At 38.9% G+C, this 12,620-nt stretch overlaps 1 protein-coding gene across 1 annotated transcript; it reads left to right on the top strand.

Annotated features, from left to right (window-relative positions):
- Positions 1-71: 71 nt before the first annotated feature.
- Positions 72-11,798, top strand: LOC117306961 (vezatin-like). The gene is made up of 13 exons (XM_033791562.1): positions 72-216; positions 1,027-1,164; positions 1,540-1,593; positions 2,363-2,526; positions 3,225-3,530; positions 4,341-4,572; positions 5,797-5,874; positions 6,580-6,676; positions 7,538-7,772; positions 8,219-8,394; positions 9,304-9,425; positions 10,211-10,294; positions 10,891-11,798. The coding sequence occupies exons 1-13, from the start codon at positions 178-180 to the stop codon at positions 11,548-11,550; spliced, it is 2,385 nt and encodes a 794-aa protein (XP_033647453.1). The 5' UTR covers positions 72-177; the 3' UTR covers positions 11,551-11,798.
- Positions 11,799-12,620: the final 822 nt, after the last annotated feature.

The following is a 12,620-nucleotide window of genomic DNA, read 5'->3' as shown; positions in this document are numbered from 1 at the left end:
AAACAATGGATTTTCACAAACGGGCTCTTGAGGGCGCACTACATGAAAACAATCAGCAGGTGTTGATCAAATCGAAACAACACAGCAGCCAGCGAGACTTTCTAACCGAGCTGAGTTATTAGAACAATAAATTGTTGTTTTAGAGCTGAGATTGTAGTTTATTCTGCTAAATTCATTATGGCTGATGATTACTACGATGATGAAGTTTTACTAGAGGTAAATAATCATGCGGATTAATCGTAGATTACCCCCCACAACTTGTGGGTTTATTAAAAAATAATTATAAATTAGAAATAGAAGTCACCGGTCTCGATCAATCATCAAGTCGAGCTGTCAAATGAAATCAAGTCATATTTTCGGTCGTCGTGTGAGAGTCGAGTATATTTATGTTCTTTGGACTATTCAGTATGTCTAATTCGTCTTTTGTTCCAACCCTACTAACCCCAAATCAAGGGATGGAGATCTGGATCAAGGAATAAGATCAGGTTGGTCTTTTTGCCCTTCCACCTTCGCTGTGGTACCTGGTTCGAATCCCACCGGGGGGCACGTACGTATGTGATGATTACGTGGATTGGGCTTTCATTTTTTAGTCCCGACTATAACCGAAGCTTCCTGAATTTGTCTTTGCTCGCCCAGTAAATTAGATAGTAGTTGCGATCGCACCTGCATGCCTCCGGCTGCTGAACAGGTTTTGATGTAGTTGCGATAACGAATGAAGTTTATTACTGTATGAAGTACAATATTATTTTAATGAGTGTGTGAGACGTCGCGTTTTTTCAAATTAATTTTTCTGGAGTTTGTGTTTTCCAAAACGGGTCGTAAAATTAAGCTTCAAGGTCGTCGAAAATTCCACATTATTTCAGACAGGAAGGTCGTATGGTCTTGATTGTTATTTCATTTAAAATATTAAGATTTGCTTGTTTGGATTGTTATGAAAAACGCAAAAGTGAAATTCACTAGACATACCTCATTTCGTTAGAGCAGGTCACATATCTTCTTCATTGTATTTGTAACTTTATTTTTCAGAATTCTCCACTGAGTCAATATCTCAGAGAAGCTTGTCCTGACCAGGAGTTTGACACTGTCCCCTCTGCACGCAAGTCTGTACAGCCTGTAGTGGAGAAGAAAATCTATACCGCCAGTGGGTTTGTTCATGCCACTCAGGTAAAATATGAAATGCTTTGCTCAAATTAAAGTCACTGGACATGTTTTGTAATTTTTCAAAGTCTAAGATCAGTTCTCACTTGGCATATCCCAACATGCATAAAGTAACAAACCTGTGAAATGTTGGGCTCAATTGGTCATCAAAGTTGCAAAAGAATAATAGACAACAATATCCCAACATGCATTAAGTAACAAACCTGTGAAATGTTGGGCTCAATTGGTCATTGAAGTTGCAAAAGAATAATAGACAACAAAACACCCCTGCTGCACAACTGTGTGCTCTTTCAGTTGCCCGAAAAAGGCTTCAGGTCTGAATATAACATTCTACCTTTTTTATCATCTTGCATGTCTTGGGTCTCTGTCTCTCTCGTATAGGAACTAATGTGGAGGTTCTTCCAATGGCTTTATCCTTCAGTTATTGAACACGTAGTAAGTATCATTAGTATTCCTTTCTCATATTTTCCCCATTGGTCTTAGTCTGAAGTATCAGTAAGGTCTAGTATGGGGAGGGCTGTTTGATTTCTACAGTAACTCCTGACGATGACTAGAGCAGGCTAGTCCAAACAGTGGGACCATGTCTTACGTACATTGGCCGTACGATGTTGATAATGAGAACTTCTTTTATTTTTAATCCACAAAGAGAAAGTTGTACCCAATTTTCTACTTCCTCAGGTGGTCCTCAATAAGCAGGACTGTTCTTTTCAGAGCTATTAGTCTCCTGAATTCTGAAATCTGCTCTGTGACAGTAAAATAAATCACAGGACAAGTTCTCAAAGATAAGTCTACGCAGCAAAGCTAGAAAAAGTTGATTGTGCAATAGAAAACACGATATGATGTTTTGCATTGCATTATTGTTGGTAATTCGTCATGCTTGTTGAGGTGAAGGTGTGGACCTTTAAAATTTCTAGACCTGTTGGTCTATAAAAATGATCTTCAAGTACAGACACCAGTAGGATTAGAAACTGCTTTTTTTTGCAAGCTTAAACTTATATAAATACACTTAGTTGGTATTGCAACTGTCCGTCATTCTGAACACAATTTGTGTCACCGTATTTAAATGTTAAAGTATTTCACTTCAAGGTCAGGCTATAGGCCTGATGAAGAATACTTTATGGCTTTTCAGTTACTTTTGTTTTGTTTTCTTTTGTATCTCGGACAAGTCATTAATATATCGCATACTGATATTTTGTCTTTTCAGAACGCAACGTTTGTTCACGAGTATTCGGCACTGGCCTTAGAGAGTAGATGTTTATTTGACTCAGATAAGCAGATTGTGAGCGCTTATTATCCTAAGATTGGTTTAAGCAAATCTCACGGTGTATCACTAGCTTCGTACAACAGGATATGGTTCTTTGGTTTCTGGTAAGTTGGGCATCACTGACCTCTTTAATGGGCCAGCCTACTCGCAAATTCTCGTATTAATAATAGTTATAATCGTTTTTTTATGTTGAGCTTTACACTCTCAAAGCGCTTCCAACACTGGGACCTAATTCATTCCTTAAGCCATCTCAGCTCCCTGGGGAGTATGCAGCCTGTGCAATAAATGCGCTACTCGGCTAAATCAATCACAAGAACCATCTCTGCCCTCACAGGTACCCATTTACCCCTGGGTGGAGAGAAGTAACTATCATGACTATAGTTAAGTTTCTTGCTGAGGGACACAAGTGTCACGATCGGGACTCGAACCCACACTCTGCTGAACAGAAACACCAGAGATTGAGTTCGGTGCTCTCATCTGCTCAGCCACAACACCCCATGAGAACCCCCATGACAACCTTTGTTGTCTTTCCTTTGCCAAGTTTGATTCATTGTGGCAATAGTTATGACCTCAGAAACTTACATGTACATTTGTTAAAAAAAACAAAAACAAAAAACAGAGGCATGCACATTTTTGTTTAATACACTCCTAAAAAGCATGAGTTTATTCCACAACACTTTCTGACCTGGAATTACCCCGAGGCCGAGGCCTCCATTGCCCTGGTCTTTGCATTGATGCCCCTTCATTAGTTTGTAATACCAGCCACAAGTGGTTAACATTTTTCTGTTTTTTGTTCACACAGCTGTCTGTTTTTTCTGTGTATCGACCTGGGTGCCTGTGTCCATCTTTTACCAGCAAGTTTAGCGTCTAGTCTTCCACACCTACCTGTAGTACTCAGTTTTAATCCCATCTTGCGAGTGGCTTGTTATTTGTACACGCCTTTCTTAATCCATCTCTTATGGACCGTCTTCACCCTGAAGAGGCGCCACAAGAAAGGCATAGGATGTATGAAGCAATGTCTACGGCTGTTAGACCAACAGGGCGTGCTATTGAGAAAGTGTATTCGCTACATACAGGAGGTGGAGGTGATCTCAAGGGGATTTACAATGTAAGTAAAACAGACGGAGAGAGCCCAGCGTATATATTAAAGGCAGTGGACACTATTGGTAATTGTCCAAGACTAAACTCCACAGTTGATGTATCTCAAAATATGCATAAAATAACTAACCTGTGAAAATTTGAGCTCAATCGGTCATCAAAGTTGAGAGATAATAATGAAAGAAAAAAACACCCTTGTCACGCGAAGTTGTGTGCATTTACATGTAGATGGTTGATTTCGAGACCTCAAGTTCTAAATCTGAGGTCTCGAAATCAAATTCGTGGAAAATGACTTCTTTCTCGAAAACTATGGCACTTCAGAGGGAGCCGTTTCTCACAATGTTTTCTACCATCAACCTCTCCCCATAACTCGTCACCAAGAAAGGTTTTATGCTAATAATTATTTTGAGTAATTACCAATAGTGTCCACTGCCTTTAAGCCGTGTTTGCACTAAACCAGGGAATTACCGCGGGCCCTTTCACCCCTGATCTTACCTGGCATATGGTCATACCCCGGGCAATAGCCACCCCTGCTCTGGAGTAGGGATAAGTGGCAAAAACCCAGGGTATTCTTGAAACGCGCAACCATAACGCTTTGGACCTATGTGGGGACGGTGTGAATGTTTGCCAGGGTAACCGTGGGGCACAAAACCTCTCTGGACCTCCCGATGGCCTATTCCACAGGGATAAGAGATACAATGTGAAAACAGCTGTCGTCAAGTAAAAACTACAATAGGCTAGTATACACACCACTTTTCAATTTTCCCTCTCACACATTTCCCTCATCTGTTTTAACGGTTGTACATAAATTTGTCTCCAGGGTTACTCCTTACACACCAATCATTCGTCTTGAAAACTCATCATCTTCAACAACACGTCGACAATGTGCCGTTCTACGCCAGTCATGTTTCACTGCAGCAAAGTGTCAGTTCAGTGTACTACGTGATGCAACGTTGGCAGGAATGAGGGAACTTCCGTTACTAGCAGAGATTGACCACGTCAGCAATTATTTGGCTACAGTGGACTTACAGACCATAGCTCCTTGGTTTAAGGTAAAGAGTGTTACTTTTACTCGTACCCAGAACCCATTTTTCAAATTTTGTACAACTTGCATTGGTTACTAGTTAAAGCCAGTGGACACTATTGGTAATTACTCAAAATAATTATTGTCATAAAACCTTTCTTTGTGACGAGTAATGGGGAGAGGTTGATGGTATAAAACATTGTGAGAAACGGCTCCCTCTGAAGTGCCATAGTGTTCGAGAAAGAAGTCATTTTCCACGAATTTGATTTCGAGACCTCAGATTTAGAACTTGAGGTCTCAAAATCAACCATCTAAACGCACACAACTTCGTGTGACAAGGTTTTTTTTTCTTTCATTATTATATCGCAACTTCGATGACCGATTGAGCTCAATTTTTCACGGTTTTGTTATTTTATGCATATGTTGAAATACACCAACTGTGAAGGCTAGTCTTTGACAATTACCAATAGTGTCCACTGCCTTTAAACACAGAATAATTTTCAAACACCTAGCTTTGACATTCAAATATAGCTCCTAAATACCTCTAGGAATTAATCCACGACTTTTGCCCACTAACAATTTTTGTTCTTGCTCGCAAAATCTTCTCAATCCATTTCCAGCCACCACCAAAGCATTATGGGTAAAGGGCCTTTCACATTGCATCTCCTGAATTCGGGAATTCACTCCCAACAACGTGAAAGAAAGCTCCTTTCTAGAACAGTTTAAAGGCAGTGGACACTAATGGTATTTGTCAAAGACTAGCCTTCACAGTTGGTGTATATCTCAACATGCATAAAATAACAAACCTGTGAAAATTTGAACTCAATCGATCATCGAAGTTGCGAGATAATAATGAAAGAAAAATTACCCTTGTCACACAAAGTTGTGTGCGTTTAGATGGTTGATTTCGAGACCTCAAATTCTAAATCTGAGGTCTGGAAATCAAATTCGTGGAAAATGACTTCTTTCTCGAAAACTATGGCACTTCAGAGGGAGCCGTTTCTCACAATGTTCTATACCATCAACCTCTCCCCATTACTCGTTACCAAGTAAGGTTTTATGTCAATAATTATTTTGAGTAATTACCAATAGTGTCCACTGCCTTTAAGTCTTTTTTTTTTAAGACAAATCTCTTTGTGAAATAACTTTTACTTTTCATTGTGTGCATTTGAACCTCAAAGAAATAAAGACTTATGAAGGATTCATAGTTTGAGAAATGATGATGCTGGTGTAAATGTTTTCATAATTTTAGCACTCTGAGGATGATGATGAAGAACTCCAGGACACTATTGCCGAGTTTACTAGTCATTTCTCACTCTCTGCACTTAAGGTAGTAACTTGCATGATACATTTGAATCAAAATGAGTCATTTGTATTAATCAGGCATAATATTCTTGCTGCTTAAAGGAACATTACAGAATTGGTTTTGCTAACAAAACAGTTGCTGGCAGTGTAAGCACTTTATGTAAGTTTGAGATCGATCGGCCATCTCGGTCACGAGAAAATAGTGAAAAACCGATGACACATTTTGCATGACGTTGATGCAAAAAACATTGAATAAAAACGCTCACTGACGAAAAAACTCCAAATGGAAAGTTAAATTATTTATTTCTCATCAAATATGGCTTTTCAGGCAAAATATTTAAAGGGATGTTTTCAACTATCATCATCATTTGACATGTTTGACCGTGTAAATTTGATGTAAATCTGTGGTCTTCACGATTTTTTTTTCTTACCAGTTCTGTAACGTTCCTTTAAGTCTGATTTCTGCATTTGTTACCCTTGGGGAAAAATCAGAAAAACTGTGAATAATTAGCCTAAAAAGACTATACTACCCTGCATTAAATGAACATGGACCAAATATCACGCCTGATTATTCCGTCCTTGTGACTGTGAAGACTTTTGTCTTTCTTTCCTTAGGCTCATGGACTTAGACTTTGTACATAAAAATTCTGTGCAAAACTTCCCTTTCTTTAGAACTCCCTGTCGAGATCTATTGTTTATATTGTCTACATTTTTATGTACATATTCACAGGCAATGAACAGCCTCTTCTGTGAGCAGAGGTCAGAGTTCATACGAAGACTAGTATTGAGTATAAGTCCTGCTGCATTATTATCAGATCAAACTATAGGTAAGTTATTCTTTCAACGTCAGTTACAATACATTATAAAGATTATTTAACTCAGAATATGGTATTTCTGTGAGCTTTGTTGCGACCAGATGTCTAATAATTGCATAGAAAACTTCTACGTTAGACCCTTACCCTGGGTACTGCACCCAGTTCTATTCAATGTTGCGCTCAACCATGGAAGCATGTACTCTTTACATAACAAGTATGAATTATATGAATTAACTAATTCACCTAGGCACTCAATCGAATAAATCAACATGTTTAAAGACATTGGACACTATTGGTAATTGTCTAAGACCAGTCATCTAACTTGGTGTATCTCAACATATGCATAAAGTAACAAACCTGTGAAAATTTCAGCTCAATCAATCGTCAATGTTGCAAGATAAAAATAAACAAAAAACACCCTTGTCACACGAAGTTGTGTGCTTTCAGATGCTTGATTTCGAGACCTCAAATTCTAAATCTGAGGTCTCGTAATCAAATTTGTGGAAAATTACTTCTTTCTCGAAAACCATGTTACTTCAGAGGGAGCCGTTTCTCACAGTGTTTTATACTATCAACAGCTCCCCATTACTTGTTACCAATTTCGATTTTATGCTAATAGTTATCTTGATTAATTACCAATAGTGTCCACTGTCTTTAAGAGGTGTTAAATTTGCACCAGGATGTCTAGGATAAAGAATACTATTTTGTGTTACCCTTGCAACAATAGTGTGTAAAGCACTGTATGAGAGCACTTTCCCGAGTCCTGTGTGAAAAAAATACAAATATTTTTACTTGGGTGAGATTAGAATTCATGACCTTTATCACTCTAAAGCAGATTACTAAAATTTATTTTCATCTCAACTTGATTTCTAGGTAAGAGTGTTCTAGAATCTTGGACAAGCATCGTATGTGGCGTCAATGACTCGTGTGAAGCGAGTCTCAGCAAGCTACAGCGAAGTTATGACTGTCATCGACAGAGACCAAGTCACAACAGAGAACAATTGCCCTCAGATATACAGACGCATGCCAAGGATGGTGTACCATCACAGCATAGAGTGATCAATGCTGTTCGTAGTTTAAGACTTCATCTGGAGGCAACTCTGAACAGGTGAGATTTTGTGAAGAGCATTTTAAAAAATGTTTTTATGCAAGTCGCAAGACAAACAAGGCCAGAAGGCCACTTCAAGGTGTTGGCTATAATCAACTGCCAGGGACCGTTGCCACCTACTCCTCTGCTGAAACAGGGTTACCCCCTTAACACTCATACGGATGGCTTGGATATCATCCATCAGAAGCCTAGCTGGTAGCTCAGAATGCCCTACCTCCCCAACTTTACGAAACAATCATGGTTAAGTGTCTTGCTTAAGGACACTAAGTGTCACAACCAGGACTTGAACCAACACTCTGCTGATCAAACATCAGAACCCCTAGGTCACGACAAGCCACATTATTATCTGCCTATTAGATGCATTTGCCTTTAACCCCCCTTATTGTTTGAATAAACTGTAAGCGTCGTCTTGACTATAAAGATATTTTTGTTTCTTTTGTCTACAGAGTGATTTCAGTTGAAGATGCTTTGGAAGAAGCTGATGGCTCAGTCACGAAGGAGAGCAAGGTCGGATGCCTTACAACCGAAATGCTAGATGCTGTCAAAAGGGAACTCACTGCATCTCAAGATTGCCTTCAAGAAGCATCCTCATCACTTGAGAAGATGAATGACAAACATCAAGGTAAGAGGAAATTTTACTCAGTTATCAAGACATCTTTGTCTTGTTCCTTGTCACACTTCTCTATTGCCTCTAGCTACCGGGCAATCTTGGGAGTCTAGTTGGTAAGACAATGCTCTAGAATTGCAAGGGTTTTGGGTTCGAATCCCACCCGAATAATTTGCCTGTGATATTTGTTCACAGGATTCGGGAAAGTACTGAGTATACGGTGCTAACACACATCAGTGTATGAGTAAAAACCAAATTTAGCACACTTTTTTGTTTGTTATAAGGATATTATAAGTTATCACACAAGCGCGAGTGGAATACGGAAAAATATAGCGCTTCTGCGTCCTTCGGCCTCATTGGATCTGTATCAAACGAGGCCGTTATTTTGCGACGAAGCGCACAAAGTTTAGAATGTAATTTTTGCACTGCCTGTATACGGAGCGTGACGCATTGACATTCACAATACGCACTGTATAATAAAAACAGAGGAAGTAGGATATATGTTTTTATCCCCCTAGTAGTCCGAGCATCTGATTGGTGGATAAGTGCGTACTGACAGATAATTGTTCACATTGAGTGGTCGTGTTGGCGTAGTGGTATCTTTCCTCACCTTCCTTCCTAGAACCCTGACTCGAATCACGCAGGGAGCACTATGTGGATTGGGTTTTCATTCCCTACCTGACTGCATGGGTTTTTCCCTGAAATAATTCTGTGGGGTTTTCCTCCCACAGCTAAAAAAAGAAACTTCCTTCCTTGTCTTTTCTCCATTGGGTTCTTGGTTAGAATGGTGACCAAGTTACTTTATTGAATGTCCTTGGCTTCACAACCAAAATAAAAAAAATGAAATGAAATAATTCAAAGAAGCTTTTTGGAGTGCATCAGTTTTGGAACATTAGTTGTTATTTGATGTGTTTTGTTCTGGAGGTACTACGCATGGTCGTCAAGATGTTGAAGATGATGCAGATGAGCAAAAAGATGGGATTCAAGACAACAGAATTCCAATTCCGTTGCTACCGATGGGCACTGAAATAGAGTTTGATGACCAGGTAAAGCTTTTCTTTTATTGAATGGTAACTCTATTGAAGCCATTGGACACTTTCGGTACAGAAAATATAAATAAAAGTTCACAGATTTACAAATAAATTACAGGGTTTACAGAAGGTAACAGTGAAAGACTTCTCTTAAAATATTATTCCATGAAATGCTTTACTTTTTGAGAAAACATTAAAACAATATCAATTCTCGATAACGAGAATTACGGATTTATTTTAAACACATGTCATGACACGGCGAAATGTGCTGAAACAAGGGTGGGTTTTCCCGTTATTTTCTCCCGACTCCGATGACCGATTGAGCCTAAATTTTCACAGGTTTGTTATTTTATATAGAAGTTGTGATACACGAAGTGTGGGCCTTGGACAATACTGTTTACCGAAAGGGTCCAATGGCTTTAAATAACTTCTAAAAATTGATTCATAGATTGGTTTAGTCAACGTAATGCTGATTTAAAGGAACAATTATAAAGAAGGATACATTAAGAGTCACATGTGAAAGTTTCAGTTGAATATTAAGTGTCCACTAACCGAGAAAAAACAGCAAAATATGTCACAGTATTTTAACAAGCATGTCAAGTCTGTCTACGTTTAGCAAGGTGACAGCGGGTACCAACCACATGTCTGGCCACAGCTTTCGCCAAGGGACACCAACCCTTACTAATCGTGGAACGATTAGAGTATGAATAATTATATATAAATTGCTTATATCATTAGTGATTTATATTTTAAGTAGTTTAAAATATATTGTAATCCTCATACAATAATCTCATTTGCAGGTTTTTGAGGCCTACACGGAGAACGAGCCGTGGGAACGCTTCGATGAAGATGACTGGGGAGAAGGGATCTCAGAACAAGAAAAAGTGGGTATTTTTATCAGCAAGAATTTATTACCATTGTAATAGTAATAGGTTATGTAGCACCTTATCACACCCTTGGGATCAAAGCCCTCTTTATTATTTGTTTTCAACAGGATAAGCAGAGTTAGGTTTTCAATTATGAGACCCATTTATGTAGCATCTTCTAACGGTTTACAAGGTGCTACAGCGCATTCAGCAGCCACATTGCCAGAAACACCAGGGCAAATTCCTTCTCTTTTTGATAAGTGCACTGGGTTCTTTTACATGCGTTACACAACACATAGGACCATAGCTTTACGTCTCATCTGAAGGCTGGAGCAATAATGGTCAAGTGTCTTGCTCAAGTACACAAGTGTCTCAATGAGGACTCAAACCCACACTCTGCTAATCAAAAACACCACAGCTTGAGTTCGATGCTCTTGGCTACCCTCATCAATGACACGCCAACAATTCATTTTAGTTTGTATAATGTGTACAGGTGATTCTTATAATACAATTTGAATTAATGACTTGAGTTTCAGACACAAGTAAAGCATCAAAATCATCCAAAACACATTTAACCATATTTACAAGGAGATTTTCCTTTCTCTGTTTCTCAGTTGAAACGTCGAAGAGAGGCTGAAGAAACCAAGAGACTGCTTCAGGAACTACGCTCTGTCCTGTCAGTCAGAAAAGCCGAGCGGGAACATATGAAATTAAACCGTGCCAGGACTGATGCTGAAACTAACAACCCAACTCCATCCAATGAGGTCTTACAAAGTAAACTAGATCCCAATGTGGGTATCGATAATACCGGACTAGAATGTAGAACGTCTGAGGATGCTGTCGATGGAAGAGGTCTTCCAAAGGAGGACGGTGAGCGTCAAGAATCAAGTGCAACAGCTTCCGCTGTTCATGCTGTTGGTGGAGACATGTCCACGTCTTCAACTAGATCCGAGGATCAGTGTGAATTAGGCGATAAAGATGCCATGAACGAATCCGAGAGCGAGTCTAAACTTATCCATGACTCCAAACAGACTAAACCAGAATCTGTTAATGAAACGACAAATCATCAATCATCAAACAATGCTGATCAAGAAACGGCTACCTGCGGATTTAGAGACTCTAGTAAGTTGGCAATAGCAGAAGATGAGGAACAGCCGACACGGTTGAGGTTGCCATTTAATTTCCTGCAATCTTTAGCAGCTGAAGCGGCCACGAAGTCTGGACTTCAGGCTGAGGAAATGTTTATAGGTAGCGATGAGGAAAGTGATGAGTAGCATGAATGCAACCTGGGACATCGGTCATGCTTCGCCATCCTCATCGAGCTTATGCATGGGGTGGGGGGGGGGGATGGAAACTTGCTAGCCAAGCATGTAAGGCAAGGGTTGGGGGAGATCTTCAATAACTCCATAATTACATTATTGAAAAGAAGTGCCATTTAATTATAACACTTATTAAAGGGAAGGTACACGTTTGGTAATTACTCAAAACACATAATATTGACTTAAAAACTGACTTGGTAACGAGCATTGGAGAGCTGTTGATAGTATAAAACATTGTGGGAAACGGCTCCCTCTGGAGTAACATAGTTTTTGAGAAAGAGTTAATTTCTCAATAAAATATTAAAAGACTTCTAGCTAGAACTAGTTTTTAACCATAGCACTCGAAGCAGTCAATATACATTCTTGCCCGCAGTAATACAACGCGAACCATGGCATTGTACCCTAAAAACAAGGTAACTGGCAAAATGAAATAAATACAGTTGATTAAAAGCAAAAGTCATGCCTTTTGAAATCCAACTGTGTTGTTTTTTATTGCAGTCGTTTGTGCTTTAATTCTAAACAAAACCAATCTAAAATTGCAAAATAATACAATAGTAAAGCTATTATGTTTTAGTTAAACTATTTATGAGGCAAAAATGGTGATGTAAATTTTGCTTTACAACTTTAAAAAACTTCTACCGTTTATTTTACAGATACTTCATTTTGTACAGGACTTCTCATTACCTTTTTACACCCTGGTAAACGTCACACAAAACCAATGCACAAAATAATATCCAACTCAAACTCGTATGTACATTTGTACCTCAAATCAAAACCCCAAAACAAACAAAAACACAAAGTTTTAAACTTTGAGAAAACCACCACATTAAACCAAAAAACCAATAAAAAGACCAACTTAAACTTTTGAGAAAACTACAGCATTACAGGCAGTGGACGCTATTGGTAATAATTGTCAAAGACCAGCCTTCTCACTTGCTGTATCTCAACATACTGACATGCACAAAATAACCAACCTGTACAAATTTCGGCTAAATCGGTTATCAAATAAATCGGTTGCGAGATAA

The sequence above is a fragment of the Asterias rubens genome, chromosome 2 (genome assembly GCF_902459465.1).
Source record: "Asterias rubens chromosome 2, eAstRub1.3, whole genome shotgun sequence".
In the NCBI taxonomy this organism is placed as follows: Eukaryota; Metazoa; Echinodermata; class Asteroidea; order Forcipulatida; family Asteriidae; genus Asterias; species Asterias rubens.
The sequence above is the reverse complement of the archived record's forward strand: the minus strand, read 5'-3'. Positions and strand labels throughout refer to the sequence as shown.

What these genes read in the sequence shown, in the direction of transcription:
- LOC117306961 (XM_033791562.1), top strand. Translation starts at nt 178, where the DNA reads ATGGCTGATGATTACTACGATGATGAAGTTTTACTAGAG. An exon ending in TCTCACTCTCTGCACTTAAG is followed by an intron (nt 5,875 to 6,579) that starts GTAGTAACTTGC and finishes ACATATTCACAG; the next exon opens with GCAATGAACAGCCTCTTCTG. An exon ending in AAATAGAGTTTGATGACCAG is followed by an intron (nt 9,426 to 10,210) that starts GTAAAGCTTTTC and finishes TCTCATTTGCAG; the next exon opens with GTTTTTGAGGCCTACACGGA.